This window comes from Zea mays, chromosome 3, assembly GCF_902167145.1.
Source record: "Zea mays cultivar B73 chromosome 3, Zm-B73-REFERENCE-NAM-5.0, whole genome shotgun sequence".
NCBI classification, from domain to species: Eukaryota; Viridiplantae; Streptophyta; class Magnoliopsida; order Poales; family Poaceae; genus Zea; species Zea mays.
This window is the reverse complement of record NC_050098.1, coordinates 227,479,766-227,505,853: the sequence shown is the minus strand read 5'-3', so window position 1 is coordinate 227,505,853 and position 26,088 is coordinate 227,479,766. Positions and strand designations below refer to the sequence as shown.

Genomic DNA, 26,088 nt, shown 5'->3' with positions numbered 1-26,088 from the left:
GTGATCCAACCGTAAGGCACATTTAACACTTAAACCCTTCCACCGCCAGCTCAATAATCTTTATAAAAAAAACTTCTAACAAACCATAATTGTATCTGTGGTTGGATCGTAATCTAATAGATCAGATGTTTTGCTTGCATACTTGCATAAAAGCACTGCTTGCATAGCCGTTGTTGCCAGAAAGACATAAGTTAAAGAGTATCGTTGGACTTAAATAGTTTATTGCGACCCATTGTTAAAAAAGGAGCGAAGGAATGAAGGATTACGTTGAACGCGTCACGCATCACCCACGACGTACCAAACTCATGCTTTAAAAAAAGAGCAAAGATTCATTATCACAGCGCGCCCTACCCAGAAACTTCACGCTAATCACCCTTCCTTCCACAGTTCCACCCAGGTGCGCCGTCCTTTCCTACCCAGCTGCCTGCTGCCCCTCCCCATCGGCAGATATGGATATAGTTGGACGACACAGACCCAAATCCTGCCAGTTTTCCGTTGAATGCTGCCATACGACATACGGCTTGTTCGCTGCGGCTTGCTGCGGCTGCAATCCGGCTGCGGCTGCGGCTTCTACAGTATTTTTCTCTCTATGGATTGCAGCTGCAGCAGTCCAAACAGCTGCAACAGTGTCGGCTTGTAGCCAGCCGAACACGCCCATAGAATAAACAAAGCATACGGAAGAGAATGAAAGGCGGCATGTCCTTGTAGTTGTTGCCGGCGTCAAACAATGCAGAGCGCACACTGTTGGATGTTAGGATTTTGTTTGGGACCTGTCCCTTTTTAAAATTAGGGGCGCAATTACAAGGAACTATCGTGGAGTTGCTCATAGTAACACTTGAGCAATTTGCAGCTAATTTGTAATAGTCAGGACTTTAGCAGCCGCCCTCACCTCGCCCTTATGTATCAGGCTATCAGCTTGCTTGCAATGCAATACGAGGAGGAGCAGAGCAGGTCTCTCCATGGATGCGAGCCAGGATGTGTGGGACTGGGACTGGGAGGTGGTCATGCCAGATCACAGGAGCTTCTCCACGAGCCATGGCAGCAAGAATCTTGATGGTAAGGAGCTTCTCCCTGATCCATGGCGGCAAGAATCTTGATGGTAAGGATGATCACTTGTTGTTTCACGTATGTAATTTTGATTACGACCGTCTTAAATTGCACTCCAGATAAAGAAACAGAGGAGCATTATCTGCTGCCACCGTCAGGAGACGTTGACGTGCACGACGACTGCAAGGGCATCGGCGTCGTGCTGGATGAGACCTGCAAATCCGCCGTGCCTAGTGTTGCCGATCCGATTATGGCTTCTGAGGGTGGCAAGGAAGAGAAGGCGATCCAGAGCCCTGATGCCGAGGAGTCCGTCACCACCGACAGCAACTTTGCTCAAGAAGAGGAGGAGGAGGAAGAAGATATCAAGAAGGACGGCAACGATAAGGTTGGAGCCCTGATCGGCGCGCTGTGCTCGTTTGGGGTCGCAGCCGCCACCGCCTGCGTCTTTCTCATCGGCGGCAGGCTGCATCATCACCACATGCAGCAGCACAAAATTCAGCTGCAGTTCTTCGGCGATGATAAGGTTGGATGCATGGCTCATTCAACTCAAAATAACCCATCCGTAATCTCTCTTTTCCAGGAGGATTTTCTTCGACCTTGTAATTAATTGGATAGGATACCGTGATACTGATAACTTTGATGCCTGCCTGACTTGGTTTCTTGATCTGCATGCAGAGCATCCAGCAAGTTGTGCGCCAGACGTCAAGGCTGAACCAGAAGGCCATGTCGTTTGCGATGGGGGCAGGAGCGTCACGACATTTTGGAAGGGCACGTGTAAAACGTAGCAAAAACATTAATTACTAATATGTATATATATGTAATATGTATATATATATATACACATAATAATATATATGTTGTTCGTCACCCTAAGGGCTAGTTTATTCTCATTTCCCAAGGGAAATTAGTTCATTTTCCCTTGGGAAAATGAGAATCCCGTGGGAAATTAGGGTTTCCAAACTAGCCCTAAGTAAAACTTCATCAGAGCATCAGAGCGTCTTCAGTAATTACCGGTAATAACTAAATATTGTTCAGTCATTACCGGTAATCTATCTTTACCTCTATATAAAGCAACACTTCAAACTTTTAAATAAATGCACCCAAAATCATCACAACTTTAAAACCAAGGATGAGACTAGTCAAAATCTCTTCTTTCTCTTTCTTCTCACACAAATCCAATGGTCTAGTTTATTTGGATAATCCTCCCTCATTAATCATGCTTTCGCCTGCGATCCCCTCATAGGGTCGAGGGTGTCAAGTCCGCATTTGACAGTGCCGTACGGGTTGGAGGTGGCACGGGTAGCATCAACCATCAAGTAGAGCGCGCTGGCTCGTGGTGGACTTAGGGCTCTGCCCTCTCAGCTAACGTTGTTGCCAAGGGTGAGGATGTTGGGGAAGTCCCTGTCGACGGTGACAGCAGCGACGGTGATGACCCATGGCACGGCGTTGATGACTGTGTCATCATAGAGGCTGGAATTGCCGCTAGAGTATACGACGGAGACACCATAGATGGCGGCGTGGAGGGAGCCAAGCATGACGAGCTCATGGAAGAAGGACTTGGTATCAGCGAGAGACGCGTCCTGGCCGAAGGAGACGAAGATGACCTCAGTACCGTCATGGATGGCGGACTCGAAGCCCACGAAGACGCCGGCATCGGCAACTCACTCCACCGACTAGCAGACCTTCTAGGCCGCGACACGCGTCCGTGGTGTGCCGCTTTTGGCTGTGACAGTGGCGTATCCGAAGAGGCTGGCACGGGGCACGTAGCTGTCGACAGTGATGGAGAGCGTGTGGGTGTCGTGGCCCTCGGTGTCACATGTCCAGTTAGCGCCATGGTCGGTTTGCTGAGTAGCATTTCTTTGTTGAAGAACTAGACGCCGATGATCTTGCGGTTGCAGGCAAAACCGTGCTTCACGGAGTCATGGTAGGAGCTGTCGACAGTCACGTCTTAGTATTGGATAAACATTTTTTACTAGTTACTCGAAAAACGTTCAATTTAATTGTTGGCTGTGTGAAACTTCACCTAGGATGAAAAATAGCACTGCCCACATAATAATATAACTAGGTATATTGTAAAGCCCTAAAATTTATATAAGGCAAAAAATACATGGATTTACATAAAAGCGTTTTGGGAATTAAGTGTTTTCCCTTTTCTTTGTGCATACTCACTTAAGTTTGCTCAAGAGGAGGAGGAGGAGGGGGAGGAAGAAGATATCAAAAAGGACGGCGACGATAAGGTTGGAGCCCTGATCGGCGCGCTGTGCTCGTTTGGGGTCGCAGCCGCCACCGCCTGCGTCTTTCTCATCGGCGGCAGGCTGCATCATCACCACACGCAGCAGCACAAAATTCAGCTGCAGTTCTTCGGCGATGATAAGGTTGGATGCATGACTCATTCAGCTCAAAATAACCCATCCGTAATCTCTCTGTTTCGAGGAGGATTTTTTGACCTTGTAATTAATTGGATAGGATACCGATATAACTGTCTTGGTTTCTTGATCTGCATGCAGAGGATCCAGCAAGTTGTCCGCCAGACGTCAAGGCTGAACCAGAAGGCCATGTCGTTTGCGATGGGGGCAGGAGCGTCACGACATTTTGGAAGGCCACGTGTAAAACGTAGCAAAAAACATTAATTACTAATATGTATATATATGTAATATATATATATATATATATATATATACACATAATAATATATATGCTGTTTGTCACCCTAAGTAAAACTTCATTAGACCGTCTTCAGTAATTACAGGTAATAACTAAATATTGTTCAGTCATTACTGGTAATCTATCTTTACCTCTATATAAAACATCACTTCAAACTTTTAAATAAATGCACCCAGAATCATCAGAACTATAAAACCAAGGATGAGACAAGTCAAAATCTCTTCTTTCTCTTTCTTCTCACTCAAATCCAATGGTCTAGTTTATTTGGATAATCCTCCCTCATTAATCATGCTTTCGCCCGCGATCCCCTCATAGGGTCGAGGGTGTCAAGTCCACATTTGAATGTGTCGTACGGGTTAGAGGTGGCATCAACCATCAAGTAGAGCGCGCTGGCTCGTGGTGGACTCAAGGCTCGGCCCCCTCAGCTCACGCTGTTGCCAAGGGTGAGGATGTTGGGGAAGTCCCTGTTGATGGTGGCGGCGACGACGGTGATGACCCATGGCGCGGCGTTGATGACTGTGTCATCATAGGGGCTGGAATTGTCGCTGGAGTATACGGCGGAGACATTATGGATGGCGGCGTGGAGGGAGCCAAGCGTGACGGGCTCATGGAAGAAGGACTTTGTATCGTCAGCGAGAGACGTGTCCTGGCCGAAGGAGACGAAGATGACATCAGTACCGTCATAGATGGTAGACTCGAAGCCCACGAGGACGCCGGCGGCGGCAATGCACTCCGCCGACCAGCAGACCTTCTAGGCCGCGACACGCGTCCTTGGCGTGCCACTTTTGGCGGTGACAGTGGCGTATCCGAAGAGGCTGGCACGGGGCACGGAGCTGTCGACTGTGATGGACAGCGTGTGGGTGTCGTGGCCCTCGGTGTCGCACGCCCAGTTAGCGCCATGGTCGTTTTGCTGAGTAGCATTTCTTTGTTGAAGAACCAGGCGCCGATGATCTTGGGGTTGCAGGCAAAACCGTGCTTCACAGAGTCATGGTAGGAGTTCTTCTAGTGGGCTGGCACCTAGGCATCATGTCTTAGTATTGGATGAACATTTTTTTACTAGTTACTGGAAAAATGTTCAGTTTAATTGCTGGTTGTGTGAAACTTCACCTAGGATGAAAAATAGCAACCCCACATAATAATATAATAATGACTAAATATTGCATCGTTTACATAATCTTCTTCCAAAATATTATTCTTTTAGTGCTCTTTAAATAAGAACTTCAATGACATTCTCGTATTCAATGCAGCAAGCTTTTTTTTATCTTCATAGAACTTAAATTGGACTTCAATAACTTGCATCATCCACTTCGATTACCTGCTTGCTTGTGAGTAAACAAGCATGGAGTTTCTTGCGAACAACACTTGTATCTTATTAATTACTAGTACAATGCACATGCGTTGCGATGCTATATAAATTATTCGACAAAATAATAGTGCACAATGATTATATCAAAACGAACAACACATATTATCAAATTTGACCGGCTGATCTTATTAAAAATTTTGGGGGAAAATTCAAAGCCACACTTAAAGCATATTATATGCTCAACGACATAACAAATAATAATAACAATAATATATTATTATTATTTAAATAAGATGAGCCGGTTAAACTTGGTGTAAAAAGTCAAATGAATTATAAATTGAAACGGAGGGAGTATATTAATCAAAGAGACGACTAAAAAGAGCATAACAGGGGCGGCGACTAATGTTCAATTATTACTAATTATTGAAAATGTCAAAATTACTAATTATTACTAGATATATTAAATCTTGTAAGAGTGACATTTAAGTGATTACAATTTTGTAAGAATGTCATTTAGAGGATTATAATTTTGACTCCAGAGTTATATAGTTAGTTTCATCATTTTACCTTGACCTTCAAGTTAATTGTGTCATTCTATCCTATCCGTCAAGGTCAAAATAACTATGGACTAAAGACGGCGACATGAAATAATAATAATTATATCTGAGAGGCATAGAAGGGACTAGAACATTTACAATAGCAAATAAGATATTGGATAAAATTACAGAGAAATAAGAGAATTCACTCTTATTTATATCATGCACACACCTAAAGGCAAGTCCTATTGGAAAACAGTTAGACCTGCTATGTTGTACGGTACATAATGTTGGTCTAAAAAAGACGACATGGTCAACGGTTAAATATTGTGAAAAGGCGCATGTTGCTTTAGATTTATAGCCATATAAGAAGAGATCGAATTCGGAATGATGATATACGTGATAGGCTAGGGGTAGCAACAATTGAAGAAAAGAATGTCCAACATCAATTGAGATGGTTTAGACATGTCCAACGGCTAGAGGCACCCGTGTATAGTGGAATCCTAAGGCGCGATAGCAACGAGAAGAGAGAAAGATAATGACTAAAGTTGACAGGGGAAGAAGCACTAAAAGGAGATTTAAAATAATGTCTTAGTAATTAGCAGATAATTATATTAACTTCAACAATGCCTTAAAGGTGTTCCAACTTGAATTATAAGGAAAGAAAACTAAATAAGGTACTCCAACCGTTGCCTCATTTATTTTTTTAAAAAATATAGTGCACGTCCAATTGTATATCAAAAATACAACATTACTAGTAAAATTTCCACACGATACAACGACACACAATCGTGTAACAATACAACGGCTAGGCGACATGCAAGGCCAAGTGTGGTGGACCATCTCCACAAAAATATCTATAAAAATTAAATATCAAGGCGGACATGTGATTCACATTCTAGATATTACACTGATAAAAGCAAAACTACACTTTATTCTTTCCAAAAGCCAAGAAAGATACAAGTTAAAAAGAATGGTTGGGCTTAAATGGTTTATTATGCCCCATTGCTAGAGAAGGAATGAAGGAACACGTTTGATGTGTCACGCACGACACATGATACATAAAACTCATGCTTTAAAAAATAGCAAAGATTTGAGCCTGCACTGTAGAATCCCACCGCGCCCTACCGAGAAATTTCACGCTAACCACCCCTCTTTCTGTCCCAGGTGCGCCGTCCTGAGAGCACCTAGAGGGGGGGGGGGGGGTGAATAGGTGATCCTGTAAAAACTTCAAACTTAAGCCACAAAAACTTGTTAAGTGTTAGCACGATTATTGCCAAGTGGCTAAGGTGAAGTCTCAACAAAACACAGTACCACAAGAGAATCAAGCACAGAGTGACACAGTGGTTTTATCCCGTGGTTCGGCCAAGACCAACGCTTGCCTACTCCACGTTGTGGCGTCCCAACGGACGAGGGTTGCAATCAACCCCTCTCAAGCGGTCCAAAGACCCACTTGAATACCACGGTGTTTTGTTTTCCTTTCACTATCCCGTTTGCAAGGAATCTCCACAAATTGGAGTCTCTTGCCCTTACAAGTATATGATCACAAATGAAACACAGAGTAAGGAAGGGAAGCAACACACACAAATCCACAGCAAAAGCGCACACACACGGCCAAGAATCGAGCTCACAAGACTATCTCAGAGTTCTCACTTAGAACAGAGCTCGAATCACTTAGAAACACAAACAAATGCGCAGAGACTTAGTGTGGATGATCAAGAATGCTCAAAGGTTGCTTGTGTGTCTCCTCCATGCGCCTAGGGGCTCCTTTTATAGCCCCAAGGCAGCTAGGAGCCGTTGAGAGCAAATCCGGAAGGCCATCCTTGCCTTCTGTCGTCGGGGGCACCGGACAGTCCGGTGCACACCGGACACTGTCCGGTGCCCGATTTGTTTCCTTAAACGGCGAAGACGACCGTTGCAGACCTTTGGCAGATCTGGCGCTGTTGGCGCACCGGACATGTCCGGTGCACACCGGACAGTCCGGTGCCGTCTTCCGACCGTTGGCTCGGCCACGTGTCCCGCGCGGATTGCGCGGCCGACCGTTGGCCCTGGCCGACCGTTGGCTCACCGGACAGTCCGGTGCACACCGGACAGTCCGGTGAATTTTAGCCGTACGCCGCCGGCCAATTTCCCGAGAGCGGCCAGTTCGAGTCGCGCCAGCCTGGCGCACCGGACACTGTCCGGTGCACACCGGACAGTCCGGTGCTCCAGACCGAGCTGGATCTTGGCAGCACACAGCCAAGTCCCTTCTCCTTTTCTCTATTCTTCTTCTTTCTGTTTCTAACACTTAGACAAATATATTAGTACTTAAAACCAATGTACTAAGGCTTTAGAAACATACCTTTACTTCATGATTTTCACCTTGTTCATCCATGTACATAAATTCCCAATTAAGCACATGTGTTGGCACTCAATCACCAAAATACATAGAAATGGCCCAAGGGCACATTTCCCTTTCAATCTCCCCCTTTTTGGTGATTTATGCCAACACAACATAAAGCAACTAGAACAAGTGCAAACTCACTTCAAATAAAATAAATTTAAGTTTTATTCAATTTTGGCATATATGGATCATCCTTTGCCACCACTTGGTTTGTTTTTGCAAATCAAACTCAAATCTCTATCTCTAAGTCAAACACACATGTTGAAGTATAAAGAGAGTCATTCCAAAAGAGATTGATCAAAGATTTCAAAAACTCCCCCTATTTCCCATAATCAATACTTCTCCCCACAAGAAGCCAACTTTTGACAAGAGAGACAATAAAAGCTTTTGACACAACAAAAACTCTATTCTACTATTTTCAAAATCTCTCAAGTGGTAGCTGATCCATTTATCGCTTTGGCCTTTATTTTCTCCCCCTTTGGCATCAAGCACCAAAACGGGATCAATCTTGGCCTTTTAACCTCATTGCCTCACCAAAGTCTTCAATTAAGAGCAAATGGCAATAAGATTTCATGAGATGAACTTGGAATTAGTTACCCTCTCATCGGAGTGCAGTGGAAGTCTTTCATGGTCCAAGTCCACCTTTTCCCTTTCAATCCTCCTTCGAGACTAAATTATCAAACTCAAGCACAAGGTTAGTCTCAAAGGGTCAAGTTGTAACACATCTCCCCCTAAACATGTGCATCACTTTGCAACGGACTTGTGAGGTCCAGGGAGGGTTTGTACAACTTGAGCACCACAATAAGCAACAAAATGCAGAATGAACCTGATCAAATGCATAAACACATGTATGCTACAATTCAATCCAAGTTCCGCGAATCTAAGACATTTAGCTCACTACGCAGCCTGCAAAAGGTCTTCTCATCTAGAGGCTTGGTAAAGATATCGGCTAGCTGGTTCTCGGTGCTAACATGAAACACTTCGATATCTCCCTTTTGCTGGTGGTCTCTCAAAAAGTGATGCCGGATGTCTATGTGCTTTGTGCGGCTGTGTTCAACAGGATTCTCCGCCATGCGGATAGCACTCTCATTGTCACATAGGAGTGGGACTTTGCTCAGATTGTAGCCAAAGTCCCGGAGAGTTTGCCTCATCCAAAGTAGTTGCGCGCAACACTGACCTGCGGCAACGTACTCGGCCTCAGCGGTGGATAGGGCAACGGATGTTTGTTTCTTAGAGTTCCATGACACCAGGGACCTTCCTAAGAATTGGCACGTCCCCGATGTACTCTTCCTATCGACCTTACATCCAGCATAGTCGGAGTCTGAGTATCCAACTAAGTCAAAGGTAGACCCCTTTGGATACCAGAGCCCGAAGCAAGGCGTAGCAACCAAATATCTAAGAATTCGCTTCACCGCCACTAAGTGACACTCCTTAGGATCGGATTGAAATCTAGCACACATGCACACGCTAAGCATAATATCCGGTCTACTAGCACATAAGTAAAGCAACGAACCTATCATTGACCGGTATGCTTTTTGATCAACGGACTTACCTCCTTTGTTGAGGTCGGTGTGTCCGTCGGTCCCCATTGGCGTCTTTGCGGGCTTGGCGTCCTTCATCCCAAACCGCTTTAGCAGATCTTGCGTGTACTTCGTTTGGGAGATGAAGGTGCCTTCCTTGAGTTGCTTCACTTGGAACCCAAGGAAGTAGTTCAACTCGCCCATCATCGACATCTCGAATTTCTGCGTCATCACCCTGCTAAACTCTTCACAAGACTTTTGGTTAGTAGAACCAAATATTATGTCATCGACATAAATTTGGCACACAAACAAATCACCATCACATGTCTTTGTAAAAAGAGTTGGATCGGCCTTCCCAACCTTGAAAGCATTAGCAAGTAAAAAGTCTCTAAGGCATTCATACCATGCTCTTGGGGCTTGCTTAAGTCCATAGAGCGCCTTAGAGAGCTTACACACATGGTCGGGGTACCGTTCATCCTCGAAGCCAGGGGGTTGCTCCACGTACACCTCCTCCTTGATTGGCCCGTTGAGGAAGGCGCTCTTCACATCCATTTGAAACAACCTGAAAGAATGGTGAGCGGCATATGCTAGCAAGATACGAATTGATTCTAGCCTAGCCACAGGAGCAAAAGTCTCCTCGAAATCCAAACCTGCGACTTGGGCATAACCTTTTGCCACAAGTCGAGCCTTGTTTCTCGTCACCACCCCGTGCTCGTCCTGTTTGTTGCGGAACACCCACTTGGTTCCCACAACATTTTGCTTCGGACGAGGCACCAGTGTCCAAACTTCATTGCGCTTGAAATTGTTTAACTCCTCTTGCATGGCCAACACCCAGTCCGGATCTAGCAAGGCCTCTTCTACCCTGAAAGGCTCAATAGAAGAGACAAAGGAGTAATGCTCACAAAAATTAACTAATCGAGATCGAGTAGTTACTCCCTTGCTAATGTCACCCAGAATTTGGTCGACGGGATGATCCCTTTGAATCATCGCTCGAACTTGGGTTGGAGGTGCCGGTTGCGCTTCTTCCTCCGTCACTTGATCATCTTGTGCTCCCCCTTGATCAAGCGCCTCCACTTGGTGTACCTGTTCGTCATCTTTGGTTGGGGAATGCACCATAGTTGAGGAAGAAGGTTGATCTCGTTCATCTTGTTCCTGTGGCCGTATTTCTCCAATCGCCATGGTCCGTATAGCGGCCGTCGGAACATCTTCTTCATCTACATCATCACAATCAACAACTTGCTCTCTTGGAGAGCCATTAGTCTCATCAAATACAACGTCGCTAGAGACTTCAACCAAACCCGATGATTTGTTGAAGACTCTATACGCCTTTGTATTTGAGTCATAACCTAATAAAAACCCTTCTACAGCTTTGGGAGCAAACTTAGAATTTCTACCCTTCTTCACTAGAATGTAGCATTTACTCCCAAATACACGAAAGTACGATACATTGGGTTTGTTACCGGTTAGTAGCTCATACGACGTCTTCTTAAGGAGGCGATGAAGGTAGACCCTGTTGATGGCGTGGCAAGCAGTGTTAACGGCTTCCGTCCAAAAGCACTCGGGGGTCTTGAACTCTCCTAGCATCGTCCTTGCCATGTCGATGAGCGTCCTGTTCTTCCTCTCTACCACACCATTTTGCTGTGGTGTGTAGGGAGCGGAGAACTCGTGCTTGATCCCTTCCTCTTCAAGGAACTCCTCCACTTGAAGGTTCTTGAACTCGGACCCGTTGTCGCTCCTTATCTTTTTCACTTTGAGCTCAAACTCATTTTGAGCTTTCCTGAGGAAGCGCTTGAGGGTCCCTTGGGTTTCAGACTTATCCTGCAAAAAGAACACCCAAGTGAAGCGGGAAAAGTCATCAACAATAACTAGACCATACTTACTTCCCCCTATGCTTAGATAGGCGACGGGTCCGAAGAGGTCCATATGCAGCAGCTCCAGGGGTCTTGAAGTGGTCATCACATTCTTGCTGTGATGCGCTCCTCCCACCTGTTTCCCTGCTTGACAAGCTGCACAAGGTCTATCTTTTTCGAATTGAACATTGGTTAGACCTATCACGTGTTCTCCCTTTAGAAGCTTGTGAAGGTTCTTCATCCCCACATGTGCTAAGCGGCGATGCCACAGCCAGCCCATGCAAGTCTTAGCCATTAAGCATGCATCTAGACCGGCCTCTTCTTTTGCAAAATCAACTAAATAAAGTTTGCCGTCTAATACACCCTTAAAAGCTAGTGAACCATCACTTCTTCTAAAGACAGACACATCTATATTTGTAAACAGACAGTTATATCCCATATTGCACAATTGACTAACAGATAGTAAATTATATCCTAGTGACTCTACTAAAAACACATTAGAGATAGAGTGCTCATTAGAAATTGCAATTTTACCTAACCCTTTTACCTTGCCTTGATTCCCATCACCGAATATAATTGAATCTTGGGAATCCTTATTTTTGACGTAGGAGGTGAACATCTTCTTCTCCCCCGTCATATGGTTTGTGCATCCGCTGTCAATAATCCAGCTTGAACCCCCGGATGCATAAACCTGCAAGGCAAATTTAGGCTTGGGTCTTAGGTACCCAACTCATGTTGGGTCCTGCAAGGTTAGCACAAATGTCCTTAGGGACCCAAATGCAAGTCCTGTCTCCCTTGCATTTTGCCCCTAACTTCCTAGCAACTATTTTCCTATCCTTTCTACAAATAGCAAAGGAAGTGTTTAAAGCACAATAAATTATAGAAGGTTCATTCACTACTTTCCTAGGAGCATGAATAACATTCTTTCTAGGCACATGAGCAATATTTCTCCTAGGCATATCCCTATCATGCTTATAAGAAGAACTAGAGGCAAACATGGCATGAGAATCATAAACATGTGAATCAAAATCATTATAAGCATTTCTAGCATTTCTCCTATCATAATACATAAAAGCATGGTTCTTTTTAGCATTACTAGCCATAGGGACCTTCCCTTTCTCCTTGACGAAGATGGGAGCCTTATGGCTTGTTAAGTTCTTGGCCTCTCTCTTGAAGCCAAGACCATCCTTAATTGAGGGGTGTCTACCAACCGTATAGGCATCCCTTGCAAATTTTATTTTATCAACTTCATTCTTGCTAGTCTTAAGTTGGGCATTAAGACTAGCCACTTCCTCATTTAATTTGGAAATTAAAACTAGATGTTCACTACAGGCATCAACATCGAAATCCTTACACCTAGTGCAAATCTTAACATGTTCTACACAAGAATTAGATTTATTTGCTACTTCTAACTTAGCATTTAAATCATTGTTAACACCTTGTAAAGTAGAAATGGTTTCATGACAAGTAGATAGTTCATAAGAAAGCATTTCATTTCTTTTTACTTCTAAAGCATATGATTTTTGTGCCTCTACAAATTTATCATGTTCATCATACAATAAATCCTCCTGCTTTTCTAAAAGTATATTCTTTTCATTCAAGGCATCAATTAATTCATTAATTTTGTCTATCTTAGATCTATCTAAGCCCTTGAACAAACATGAATAATCTACTTCATCCTCATCACTAGATTCGTCCTCACTTGAAGAAGCATAGGTAGAGTTGCGAGTACATACCTTCTTCTCTCTTGCCATAAGGCATGTGTGACGCTCGTTGGGGAAGAGGGTTGATTTGTTGAAGGCGGTGGCGGCGAGTCCTTCATTGTCGGAGTCGGACGAGGAGCAATCCGAGTCCCACTCCTTGCCTAGATGCGCCTCGCCCTTTGCCTTCTTGTAATGCTTCTTCTTTTCTCTCTTGTTCCCCTTTTCCTGGTCACTATCATTATCAGGACAGTTAGCAATAAAATGACCAAGCTTACCGCATTTGAAGCATGATCGCTTCCCCTTGGTCTTAGTCTTGCTCGGCTGTCCATTGCGACCCTTTAGCACCGTCTTGAATCTCTTGATAATGAGGGCCATTTCTTCTTCATTAAGACCGGCCGCCTCAATTTGCGCCACCTTGCTGAGTAGCGCCTCCTTGCTTCGTGTTGCCTTGAGAGCGAGAGGTTGCGGCTCGTTGATCGGACCATTCAAGGCGTCGTCCACATATCTCGCCTCCTTGATCATCATTCGCCCGCTAACAAATTTCCCAAGAACTTCTTCGGGCGACATCTTGGTGTACCTGGGATTTTCACGTATATTGTTCACCAAGTGAGGATCAAGAACGGTAAATGACCTTAGCATTAGGCGGACGACGTCGTGGTCCGTCCATCGCGTGCTCCCGTAGCTTCTTATCTTGTTGATAAGGGTCTTGAGCCGATTGTATGTTTGCGTTGGCTCCTCGCCCCTTATCATTGCGAACCGTCCAAGCTCGCCCTCCACCAACTCCATCTTGGTGAGTAAGGTGACGTCGTTCCCCTCATGAGAAATCTTGAGGGTGTCCCAGATTTGCTTGGCGTTATCCAAGCCGCTCACCTTATGGTATTCATTCCTGCACAAGGAAGCTAGAAGAACAGTAGTAGCTTGTGCATTCTTATGAATTTGTTCATTAATGAACATGGGACTATCCGAACTATCAAAATGCATTCCACTCTCTACAATCTCCCATATACTAGGATGGAGAGAGAATAGGTGACTACACATTTTGTGGCTCCAAAATCCGTAGTCCTCTCCATCAAAGTGTGGGGGCTTGCCGAGTGGAATGGAGAGCAAATGAGAATGTGAACTTTGCGGAATACGAGAGTAATCAAAAGAAAAGTTCGAATTAACCGGTTTTCTTCTCTCGTAGTCGTTGTGGTCCTCGTCCTTTTGGGAAGAAGTAGACTCGTCGCTGTCGTAGTAGACGATCTCCTTGATGCGCCTGGTCTTCTTCTTCCTTCCTTCCTTCCGTCTTTGGCCCGAGCCGGAGTCGGTAGGCTTATCGTCCTTCGGCTCGTTGACGAAGGATTCCTTCTCTTTGTCGTTGATCACTATACCCTTCCCCTTAGGATCCATCTCTTCGGGCGGTTAGTCCCTTTGTGAAGAGAACGGCTCTGATACCAATTGAGAGCACCTAGAGGGGGGGGGGTGAATAGGTGATCCTGTAAAAACTTCAAACTTAAGCCACAAAAACTTGTTAAGTGTTAGCACGATTATTGCCAAGTGGCTAAGGTGAAGTCTCAACAAAACACAGTACCACAAGAGAATCAAGCACAGAGTGACACAGTGGTTTTATCCCGTGGTTCGGCCAAGACCAACGCTTGCCTACTCCACGTTGTGGCGTCCCAACGGACGAGGGTTGCAATCAACCCCTCTCAAGCGGTCCAAAGACCCACTTGAATACCACGGTGTTTTGTTTTCCTTTCACTATCCCGTTTGCAAGGAATCTCCACAAATTGGAGTCTCTTGCCCTTACAAGTATATGATCACAAATGAAACACAGAGTAAGGAAGGGAAGCAACACACACAAATCCACAGCAAAAGCGCACACACACGGCCAAGAATCGAGCTCACAAGACTATCTCAGAGTTCTCACTTAGAACAGAGCTCGAATCACTTAGAAACACAAACAAATGCGCAGAGACTTAGTGTGGATGATCAAGAATGCTCAAAGGTTGCTTGTGTGTCTCCTCCATGCGCCTAGGGGCTCCTTTTATAGCCCCAAGGCAGCTAGGAGCCGTTGAGAGCAAATCCGGAAGGCCATCCTTGCCTTCTGTCGTCGGGGGCACCGGACAGTCCGGTGCACACCGGACACTGTCCGGTGCCCGATTTGTTTCCTTAAACGGCGAAGACGACCGTTGCAGACCGTTGGCAGATCTGGCGCTGTTGGCGCACCGGACATGTCCGGTGCACACCGGACAGTCCGGTGCCGTCTTCCGACCGTTGGCTCGGCCACGTGTCCCGCGCGGATTGCGCGGCCGACCGTTGGCTCACCGGACAGTCCGGTGCACACCGGACAGTCCGGTGAATTTTAGCCGTACGCCGCCGGCCAATTTCCCGAGAGCGGCCAGTTCGAGTCGCGCCAGCCTGGCGCACCGGACACTGTCCGGTGCACACCGGACAGTCCGGTGCTCCAGACCGAGCTGGATCTTGGCAGCACACAGCCAAGTCCCTTCTCCTTTTCTCTATTCTTCTTCTTTCTGTTTCTAACACTTAGACAAATATATTAGTACTTAAAACCAATGTACTAAGGCTTTAGAAACATACCTTTACTTCATGATTTTCACCTTGTTCATCCATGTACATAAATTCCCAATTAAGCACATGTGTTGGCACTCAATCACCAAAATACATAGAAATGGCCCAAGGGCACATTTCCCTTTCACGTCCTTCCTACCAGCTGCCCCTCCCCATTGGCAGATATGGATATGGTTGGACGAGAGAGACCCAAATCCTGCCGGTTTTCCGTTGAATGCTGCCATACGAGTATACGACAGAGAATAAACAAAGCATACGGAAGAGAATAAAAAGCGGCATGTCATTGTAGTTGTTGCCGGCGTCAAACAATGCAGAGCGCACACTGTTGGATGTTAGGATTTTGTTTGGGACCTATTTTCTGTCCGTTTTTAAAATTAGGGGCGCAATTACAAGGAACTATCGTGGAGTTGCTCAAAGTAATAGCCATGAATTTAGCAGCCTCCACACTTAGCAGCCGTCTCCACCCTTGATCCTAGCACACATGTGAATCGCGTCCGCGTTTGGCCTCCTAAATCTAGGTGTGACAGACCCTTGTTCGGTTATTTTCAATCAATATGGATTGGAGGGGATTGATACGAATTGGGAGAGATTTTGACTTACTAGGGTTGAAACCCTCTCAATCCCCCTCAATCCATATGGATTGGGATAGAACCGAACAAGCCCTGAAGGAGGAGGGGCTCTAGGGTTGCTATGTAGAATCAGACCACCCAAAGCGCCACATGTCGAAGTAGAACCGAAGACAGGTGAAGATTAGGGTTGGGAAGCTACAACTAGGGGTAAAGCTAGATCTAACCTAAGAACAAGAAAGTAAATAAAAGATATTGGTGTTTGGTTTGAATGATTGTGTTTCACTCAGTTGTACCCCTTTATATATATATATATATATATATATATATATATATATATATATATATATATATATATATATAGGCAATGTATACTGTGTAAAAGCACCTCCTGTGCTAACGTGTTAAAAAGTGTTAACAGCCTTTAGATCCAAAACCAACGGATAATCTTAATCCCACCTTCTAATCTAGATCTTTTTCTAAAGAACCCCTCCTCTCTCTGATGTTTCTATCCCCGGACAATTTTCTTTTCCAAACAAACATGCACATTTCCTTAGCAGCCACGAATGGTGGCACGTCTAACGCCGCTGGCCCGTCTCTCCCGTTGATGTTGCCTCCATCGAACGTCAATCCGTTGATCGCTGCCAGTCTGGCCCGATCCTCTCCGAAAGCTGCCATGGTCAACACCATTCCATCACAATCTTCTTCGACGCTTGCCATGCTTGACGTCGACCCGCCCCGATGTTCTCAGTGTGCTACCAGTTATTAGGTTGAGTCACCACTCCACCACCAATACTGAAGAAAACCAAAGCAACAACAAGTAGTACCAGGTTATTTGGTCCAGCCTAGGCGAAAGCATTAGCAGTTATCTGACTGCAGTTTTGCCTTTGCGTTTCTCTGAAACGTGTTTATCCTGTGTAAAAGGATTTCTTGTGAAACCGTCAATTGTTGACGCTGAATCATACCTGCTCAGAAATGAATTTGCAAGAAAGCTCTTTGACTGATGTACTAAAGTTTGATCAACTATGGTAGGTTCCAGCCCTCCATTGTTGTTTTCTTTGGCTTTGTTTTCTTTTTCGACAGCACTGGTGCCATCATCCTTGTTTTCTTTGTTCTTGTTTTCCGTTTCCACAGCACGGGTACCATTTACAACTTCTTTGATTCCTTGAGCTTGCTTGCTAGCATCCCATCTTTTAGTGTTCACCAGAAGATATGACTTCTCATCAATCTTTTTTTGCAGCTCTTCAGCTGCCATGTGCACTTCGAACAGAATACCTGAAGAACTCAGCTTGGTCATTGTCTTAACTCTGCTTCCAAGCTCACGCAATACTTTAGCTCCTTCCTGTCCCACTCTTTGAATCTCTGCAGAAAATACTCTTCTGCTTTCTGGTGGTGCCTAATGTCCATAATATATTTGTTTAGAAAAAATGAAGAATCTCAACAGTTTGTTGTTGACATTAAATGGACAAACCTGAATTTCTGAAAGAATGCAACCATGTAATGCCATTACAGCAAAGGAACAGTGCCTCAATGCTCCACTAACTTTGGTGAAGCTCCTCCAAGGATAGTTCATTGTTTTGTAAGGCCCATGGGATGGCTCCCATATAGCAAAGCCAAGCTGAAAACATACTAGAAATTAGCTAATCATATTCATCAAAATACACATGGCAGACTGTTGATTGTTGAATATGGAACAAGCACAAACCACGGTTTCTTCCTATGCTGATGCATCAACAGCTACCCTGTACCCACTATATACAGGATCATCAGATGCTTGATACACAAGTATTTTTGAAGGAATCCTTTCATATTCTCAACTGATGAATATTTTTTAAGAAAAAAAATGAAGTTTTGAAAACATATATTGCAGAATCAATATCTCAAGCAAGCAACCATGTACAAAGATTCAGGGCTGTCATTTTTTGAGCGCCTGATGAGTTGCTACAGTAGTTCAAAAAACACAACTTTACATGGCCTAAATTCCATCTGTACAATGTGCTATCTGAACCAGAGGACTGCTATCTGAACTCATCAGCGTTCTATTTTACCCATATATGCACATGAACATGATATTCATCCCTGGGCTCTGAACTGTGCTAGCTGATGACTCTTGATCTATGAACATGATATTCATCACTGGGTTGGATTATTCTTTAAAGGACAATTTCGAGCATCATGATAGTCTACTTGCTTGCAACACCTGCACATACGAGGAACTTTCTGTTTCTTCTCCACATTGTCACCGAGCTTCTTTACTTTCTGACCAGGTTTTATTCATTTGCACCTACCCACAGATTTGACTTCATTAGGTGGCTGTATAATAACATGGCTAGGGATTGAACAACCAACAAAGGACTCGATCTCTTGAACTTGACTTGTCATTCTCTCCGGTAGCAATATGGAAAGATCTTCACCAAATGCAACAATACTATCCCGAAGTGTTTGTAACCCATTGTTTGATCCTTCATCACGGTAAATTAATTCTTCAATCTTGCTTCTAATTTGAGATGCCAACTTTGCATTAGTTGTTTCTACAGCATCCTTTGGAACTTCTTTCAACATGTTTCCCTCTCCATCGAAGACATCATCCTTAGTCACTAGTTTAGTCCATCTCTTCAAAACAAACTGATCTGGAATATTTTTAAGTGATGGACATTGTAAAACACGAATTAGATGGCAACAAGGAATATCATACATCTCAAAGAACATACAGCGCAGTGCCCATCGTTTGTTGTAATATTGACACAGACCTCTCTCATCTTTTTTCTTTCATCATTAACTGTTGATATTTTGTAGTCTCCCTCGCTTACAATTGTCTCTATGACACAATTATCCCGAGCATTAATAATTTGTTTTTGTAGTTCAGAGAAAACATTGAAAGTGAACACCTCACTCCCATGCCTTTCTAATGCCCAACTAGTCTGCAACACGGGTGATGTATGCAGACTGGCATTATCATTTTCCAATTCTTGATGCCTCTGTTCATCAATTGCATTAACAAACCTGATCCAAAATTCAACCAATGTATTTTTGTAACCAATGAAACGGTTGAAAAATGAGTTGGTACTTTCTGATCTTGAGGTTGTGTTAAGGATTCCAGCTAAAAACACATGTCTAAAGAAAACTGGGACCCATGATGCACGGATTTCATAACGGGTTCTCAACCAATCATGACCTTGTAAACCAAATTCAGAAATAATAGAAGCCCATTGATGCTCAAATTCCTCTCGAGTTTCAGATGCCCATACACATAAGTTGATGCGTTGATAAAGTAACTTGTTTTCCCTCATTTGCGGTGGTAACTTTGCAGGAAGCTTTTGCAAAATATGCCACATGCATAATCTATGTGTGCTGCTAGGAAACACTATAGATATTGCATTCCTCATGCTATTGGCTTCATCTGTTATGATGAATCGTGGTGCAACCCCTCCCATTGCTCTCAAGAACGTACGAAACAACCATGTGTATGCCTCAGTTGTCTCGTTGCTTAACAATGCAGCACCAAACAAAACACATGACTTATGATGATTGATACCTGTGAATGGTGTGAATATCATGTTGTAGTGGTTGGTGTTGTATGTTGAATCAAATGAGAGAAGATCACCGAAATGTGAGAAATTCTTTCTGCATGTGGGATCTGCCCAAAAAACATGTACAAGCCTTCCCTTTTCATCAACCACATAGTCACAATAAAATGTAGGATTTAATTCATTTTTTGAGGCAACGTTGTCAATGAACATTTGAGCATCTGATGATGTGATACAACTTCTCAACTGCTTATGATAGTTTTGCAAATCCTTCTTGTTGCACCCCACATTCTCAAATCCACCTTCGCTAATACGAAGATATCTGTATGCCCCACTTGTACCGATGCCTCCCTTGTGGCATGCCACTAATGCACGCTTAGCCTTCTCATTAACTTCTCTGTTCGACCTAATCAAGTGGACCTTGTCTGGTGAAACAAGACTATGTGTATGTGATTCCACAAATATCTCCACCCGAAACTTATTATCTTCAATCACCTTGACAGCTAGAACTGCTTCACAACCACACCTAGAAATCTTTTGAATACGTTTCGGTTTGCTGTCTACCTTTTTCTCAGACCTATATCCCTGTTTAGAACAGAACCATCTTTGCCATCTTCTAACACCATTCAAATCTGTATGTGGACCAATACGAACTCCAAAACGAGCCTCTTTTGCATATCTTCTATAAAAATCCTCTGCATCTTGCAATCTTTCAAAAATTTGTCCAACAAATGGCTTCATAGATTCATGTACTTCAGGAACATGAGTAGCATACTACAGCATTGAAAAGTTATTATCAATTAATTGCCACATAGAACGTGTCGAGATATGCCACAATTAAATTTGTAAAAAAATTGCTCACCATCAAGGGGGACATGACTGTATTCTTTTTAGGTGTTCCAAAAGTTGAAATGAGATGTGTGGTTCCTGCGGACGGGATCCATGTGGTTGTGCTTGATGGGGTCAGGACCCATGGGGCTATGCTCGTTTGGGGCGGATCAATGTCAATCATGGCATCACAGGTAGAAGATTGAGGTAGGTCGGCGTGAACCATCGCATCACAGCTACAGGATCGAGGCGAGTTGGCGTCAACCATGGCATGCGGCGGAGAAGATTGGGGTCGTGCTGTGTCGACCATGGCAGGCGTGGTAGAAGATCGAGGTAGGTCGGCGTCGACCATGGCATGCGCCTGTGAAGATTGGGGCAGGCCGGCGTCGACCATGGCAGACACCTGAGAAGATGGGGGCGGGGCTGTGTCGACCGTAGCAGGCGATGGAGAAGATCGAGGTAGGCCAGCGGCGTTGGACGGAGGTGGCACCATCCGTGGCTGTTGAGATGTGCGTGTCTGTTTGGAATAGTAAACGGTTTGGAGGAGATAGAAACATTAGATAAAGGAGGGGTTCTTTAGAAAAAATATCTAGATTAGGAGGTGGGATTAAGATTATATGTTGATTTTAGATCTAAAGGCTGTTAACACTTTTTAACACGTTAGCATATGGGGCACTTTTACACAGTATACGTTGCCATATATATATATATATATATATATATATATATATATATATATATATATATATATATATATATATATGAGTAGGAGGTGTCGTCCCTTTCCTAGGCGAACTCTAACAAAATCCCATAAGAAATCGGATGAATCTCGCAAGAAATCAGGATTCCAACCTGAATTGATGTAATCCCGGATGGTCCAGGCTAACACGCGCGAACTGCATAGACCGTTCGACCTACTATGTCGGATCGTCCATGGGGCCTATCAAATTAGGTTTTCAAATCAGTTGTACCTTTTTATATATATAAAGGGAAGGGGTCTGGACCCATTTCTATGTGAACTCCAACAAAATCCCGTAAGAAATCGGATGAATCTCGCAAGAAATCAGAACTCCAACCCAAATTGATCTAACACGCATGGACTGTCTAGGGTGCGTACTGTCTGGCTACTGTGCTGGACCGTTCATAGGTCCTGTCAAATTAGGTGTTCAACACATGCCCCTTTGCCTTTTGACGGGTTCAGCGAGCCAAAAGCACATGTACGCCTCACATATTTTGGAGATCAAGACAAGCATACACTGACATATATTTTCTCAAAGTAAGACTCGACGTGAGAACATCGATCTCCAAAGCATCTTGCCAAATAGTAGGAATAGTAACACCTCTAGCCTAAACACACTAGGTATTGTACCCACAAAGGAGGCTGATAGGTGGGCCTATGAGGCCCACCCCCTGGGGGCAGTTCGTCGCAGCTCCAAGTCTTCCACGCCTGTGTCCTAGGAGTCTTCATCTTGGGGGTCTTCGCTCCGTCTGCCGCTAGGTCTTCGGGAACAGTGGGCTAGGCCATCCAATTTTCGCCGTGAAGGGGTTGTTGGCCTTCACGCTTCTTTGGTGCCCTTTAGTACGAGTATGCCTCTACGCCGAGTCAAAGCCTTCAAGCTGATGCAGCCCCCCTTTTGCCTCTGTTGACTGTGTCGTCTCTAGGGATGAGGACACCATTCGATCCATGCGCTTGTGATCATGTTTGGTTTGTGGTTATTTGCTGGATGCCAAGAGTGGTCGAGGTCTAGTTCAACCCTCGTCCCAACATCTTAATCTCTTTTATACCACTTTGATTCAATTTTTACACTATCATGCCACCGCTGTGACTCCACAGTTACTTTCACCCAAAGGGACTGGGTAAAATGATGAAATTACCCTTGTTGTTCTGAAGTCAAAATTACAAACCCTTAAAAGAAATTGTAATTTCTTCCGCTGCATGATTCTCTAGCTCTGAGAGCTTATTCTCTAGTAGAGTGATTTCGAGTGATTCTCTAGCAAAAGTGAATCTATTTGACGAAAAAACATTTGGCAAACAGTTTGTGATATCATTCCTGAGGGGTTGGAGAGTGGGTAACTGGTTTGGGAGTGGTGGGGGGCAAGTTTCTTTGCTCACACTCTCTAGTAGAAAAATGTAGACTATATTCACTCTACTCTCACAAGAATTTTGCAGTTTGGCTGCGTGAGAGTGATTCTCGCTGGAAGTGCAGTTGTGGGAGCTCTGCCAAACGCACCCTGAATTTCAATGTTACGAAATATAACACATCCAACAATTTTAACATATCCATTACTTCGTAATAATCATAACATTGAACATTCAAAATATTGTCATCCCTTAGTAATTAGCAGATAATAAGATCAACTTCAACGGTGCCTTAAAATAGTGTCCCAACTTGAATTACAAGAAAAAAAATTAAAAAGGTACTCAAATAGTTGCCTCATTTTAAATCTTTTTTTTTGTCAAAAATTACGGTGCATGTCCAATTGTACCTCAAATATACAACATTACTAGTACAATTTTCATGCGTTGCGACGGCACACGATCATGTAACAGTGCAACGGCTGGACAACATGCGAGGGCTCGGTAGCAAGTCAGTGTGGTGGACCCTCTCTATAAAAACATCCATAAACTTGCCACCCACGACGTACCAAACTCATGCTTTAAAAAAGAGCAAAGATTCATTATCACACACACCGCGCCCTACCTTCCTTCCGCCCAGGTGCGCCGTCCTTTCCTACCCAGCTGCCCCTCCCCATCGGCAGATATGGATATGGCTGGACGAGAGACCCAAATCCTGCCGGTTTTCCGTTGAATGCTGCCATACGACAGAGAATAAACAAAGCATACGGGGAAGAGAATGAAAAGCGGCATGTCCTTGTAGTTGTTGCCGGCGTCAAACAATGCAGAGCGCACACTGTTGGATGTTTGGATTTTGTTTGGGACCTATTTTCTGTCGGTTTTTAAAATTAGGGGCGTAATTACAAGGAACTATCGTGGAGTCGCTCATAGTAACAGCCAGGACTTTAGCAGCCTCCACCCTTGAGCAATTTGCAGCTAATTTGTAATAGTCAGGACTTTAGCAGCCGCCCTCACCTCACCCTTTTGTATCAGGCTGTCAGCCTGCTTGCAATGCAATACGAGGAGGAGCAGAGCAGCAGGTGTCTCCATGGATGCAAGCCAGGATGTGTGGGACTGGGACTGGGAGCTGGTCCTGCCAGACCACAGGAGCTTCTCCCTGAGCAATGGCGGCAAGAATCTTGATGGTAAGGAGCTTCTCCCTGAGCCATGGCGGCAAGAATCTTGATGGTAAGGATGATCACTTGCTGTTTCACGTATGTAATTTTGATTACGACCGTCTTAATTTACACTCCAGATAAAGAAACAGTCGAGCATGATCTGCTGCCCCCATCAGGAGACGTTGACGTGCACGACGAGTGCAAGGGCATCGGCGTGCTGGATGAGACCTGCAAATCCGCCGTGCCTAGTGTTGCCGATCCGATAATGAATTCTGAGGGTGGCGAGGAAGAGAAGGCAATCCAGAGACCTGATGCCGAGGAGTCCGTCACCGCCGACAGCAAGTTTGCTCAAGAGGAGGAGGAGGAAGAAGAAGATATCAAGAAGGACGGCGACGATAAGGTTGGAGCCCTGATCGGCGCGCTGTGCTCGTTTGGGGTCGCAGCCGCCACCGCCTGCGTCTTTCTCATCGGCGGCAGGCTGCATCATCACCACACGCAGCAGCACAAAATTCAGCTGCAGTTCTTCGGCGATGATAAGGTTGGATGCATGACTCATTCAGCTCAAAATAACCCATCCGTAATCTCTCTGTTTCCAGGAGGATTTTTTTGACCTTGTAATTAATTGGATAGGATACCCATATAACTGTGATGCCTGCCTGCCTTGGTTTCTTGATCTGCATGCAGAGGATCCAGCAAGTTGTGCGCCAGACGTCAAGGCTGAACCAGAAGGCCATGTCGTTTGCGACGGGGGCAGGAGCGTCACGACATTTTGGAAGGGCACGTGTGAAACGTAGCAAAAACATTAATTACTAATATGTTTATATATGTAATATGTATATATATATACACATAATAATATATATATTGTTCGTCACCCTAAGTAAAACTTCATCAGAGCGTCTTCAGTAATTACCGGTAATAACTAAATATTGTTCAGTCATTACCGGTAATCTATCTTTACCTCTATATAAAGCAACACTTCAAACTTTTAAATAAATGCACCCAAAATCTTCACAACTTTAAAACCAAGGATGAGACCAGTCAAAATCTCTTTTTTCTCTTTCTTCTCACACAAATCCAATGGTCTAGTTTATTTGGATAATCCTCCCTCATTAATCATGCTTTCGCACGCGATCCCCTCACTGGGTCGAGGGTGTGAAGTCCGCATTTGACGGTGTCGTACGGGTTGGAGGTGGCACGTATAGCATCAACCATCAAGTAGAGCGTGCTGGCTTGTGGTGGACTCATGGCTCGGCCCCCTCAGCTAACGTTGTTACCAAGGGTGAGGATGTTGGGGAAGTCCCTGTCGACGACGACGGCGGCGATGACCCATGGCACGACGTTGATGACTGTGTCATCATAGGGGCTGAAATTGCCGCTGGAGTATACGACGGAGACACCATGCATGGCGGCGTGGAGGGAGCCAAGCGTGACGGGCTCATGGAAGAAGGACTTGGTATCGTAAGCGAGAGACGCGTCCAAGCCGAAGGAGACGAAGATGACATCAGTACCGTCATGGATGTAGGACTCGAAGCCAGGGAGGACGCCGACGGCGGCAACGCACTCCGCCGACCAGCAGACCTTCTAGGCCGCGACACGTGTCCGTGGCGTGCCGCTTTTGGCGGTGACAGTGGCGTATCCGAAGAGGCTGGCACGGGGTACAGAGCTGTCGACAGTGATGGAGAGCGTGTGGGTGCCGCGGCCCTCGGTGTCGTACGTCCAGTTAGCGCCATGGTCGATTTGCTGAGTAGCATTTCTTTGTTGAAGAACCAGGTGCCGATGATCTTGCGGTTGTAGGCAAAACCGTGCTTCACGGAGTCATGGTAGGAGTTCTTCCAGTGGGCTGGCACCTAGGCTTCATGTCTTGGTATTGGATGAACATTTTTTACTAGTTACTGGAAACACGTTCAGTTTAATTGCTGGCTACGTGATACTTCACCTAGGATGAAAAATAGCACCGCCCCACATAATAACATAATAATGACTAAATATTGCATCTTTTACATAATCTTCTTTTGAAATATTATTCTCTTTTAGTGCTCTTTAAATAAGAACTTCAATGACATTCTCGTATTCAATGCAGCAAGCTTTTTTTGTCTTCATAGAACTTAAATTGGACTTCAATAACTTGCATGATCCACTTCGATTACCTGCTTGCTTGTGAGTAAACAAGCAGGGAGTTTCTTGCGAACAACACTTGTATTTCAGCGTTGCGACGCTATACAAATTATTCGATAAAATAATAATGTACAACGATTATATCAAACGAACAACACATATTATCAAATTTGACCGGTTGATCTTATTAAAAATTTTGGGGAAAATTTCAAAGCCACACTTAAAGCATATTATA

At 44.6% G+C, this 26,088-nt stretch overlaps 3 protein-coding genes across 6 annotated transcripts; all 3 read left to right on the top strand.

Annotated features, from left to right (window-relative positions):
* The first annotated feature begins 491 nt into the window (after window positions 1-491).
* On the top strand, window positions 492-1,921 carry LOC103651550 (uncharacterized). 3 transcript variants are annotated; one of them, XM_008677200.4, is made up of 4 exons: window positions 492-828; window positions 908-1,056; window positions 1,167-1,570; window positions 1,723-1,921. In XM_008677200.4, exons 2-4 carry the CDS (start codon window positions 960-962, stop codon window positions 1,849-1,851), a joined length of 630 nt encoding a protein of 209 aa, XP_008675422.1. In that variant the 5' UTR covers window positions 492-828; window positions 908-959; the 3' UTR covers window positions 1,852-1,921. The 3 variants fall into 3 exon arrangements, with proteins under 3 accessions (XP_008675422.1, XP_023157908.1, NP_001350761.1); XM_023302140.2 differs by having other exon boundaries at window positions 605-1,099; NM_001363832.1 differs by having other exon boundaries at window positions 734-1,056; window positions 1,723-1,920.
* Window positions 1,922-2,591: 670 nt separating this feature from the next.
* On the top strand, window positions 2,592-3,751 carry LOC118471925 (uncharacterized). Its single transcript, XM_035966602.1, has 3 exons — window positions 2,592-2,882; window positions 3,222-3,422; window positions 3,555-3,751. The coding sequence occupies exons 1-3, from the start codon at window positions 2,592-2,594 to the stop codon at window positions 3,675-3,677; spliced, it is 615 nt and encodes a 204-aa protein (XP_035822495.1). The 3' UTR covers window positions 3,678-3,751.
* Window positions 3,752-23,143: 19,392 nt separating this feature from the next.
* Window positions 23,144-24,645, top strand: LOC103651552 (uncharacterized). 2 transcript variants are annotated; one of them, XM_020551195.3, is made up of 3 exons: window positions 23,144-23,762; window positions 23,873-24,273; window positions 24,420-24,597. In XM_020551195.3, exons 1-3 carry the CDS (start codon window positions 23,666-23,668, stop codon window positions 24,546-24,548), a joined length of 627 nt encoding a protein of 208 aa, XP_020406784.1. In that variant the 5' UTR covers window positions 23,144-23,665; the 3' UTR covers window positions 24,549-24,597. The 2 variants fall into 2 exon arrangements, with proteins under 2 accessions (XP_020406784.1, XP_020406785.1); XM_020551196.3 differs by having other exon boundaries at window positions 23,666-23,805; window positions 23,912-24,273; window positions 24,420-24,645.
* Window positions 24,646-26,088: the final 1,443 nt, after the last annotated feature.

What these genes read in the sequence shown, in the direction of transcription:
- LOC103651550 (XM_023302140.2), top strand. Translation starts at nt 964, where the DNA reads ATGCGAGCCAGGATGTGTGGGACTGGGACTGGGAGGTGGTCATGCCAG. An exon ending in TGGCGGCAAGAATCTTGATG is followed by an intron (nt 1,100 to 1,166) that starts GTAAGGATGATC and finishes ATTGCACTCCAG; the next exon opens with ATAAAGAAACAGAGGAGCAT. An exon ending in AGTTCTTCGGCGATGATAAG is followed by an intron (nt 1,571 to 1,722) that starts GTTGGATGCATG and finishes ATCTGCATGCAG; the next exon opens with AGCATCCAGCAAGTTGTGCG.
- LOC118471925 (XM_035966602.1), top strand. Translation starts at nt 2,592, where the DNA reads ATGGAAGAAGGACTTGGTATCAGCGAGAGACGCGTCCTGGCCGAAGGA. An exon ending in CATGTCCAGTTAGCGCCATG is followed by an intron (nt 2,883 to 3,221) that starts GTCGGTTTGCTG and finishes TACTCACTTAAG; the next exon opens with TTTGCTCAAGAGGAGGAGGA. An exon ending in AGTTCTTCGGCGATGATAAG is followed by an intron (nt 3,423 to 3,554) that starts GTTGGATGCATG and finishes ATCTGCATGCAG; the next exon opens with AGGATCCAGCAAGTTGTCCG.
- LOC103651552 (XM_020551195.3), top strand. Translation starts at nt 23,666, where the DNA reads ATGGATGCAAGCCAGGATGTGTGGGACTGGGACTGGGAGCTGGTCCTG. An exon ending in TGGCGGCAAGAATCTTGATG is followed by an intron (nt 23,763 to 23,872) that starts GTAAGGAGCTTC and finishes TTTACACTCCAG; the next exon opens with ATAAAGAAACAGTCGAGCAT. An exon ending in AGTTCTTCGGCGATGATAAG is followed by an intron (nt 24,274 to 24,419) that starts GTTGGATGCATG and finishes ATCTGCATGCAG; the next exon opens with AGGATCCAGCAAGTTGTGCG.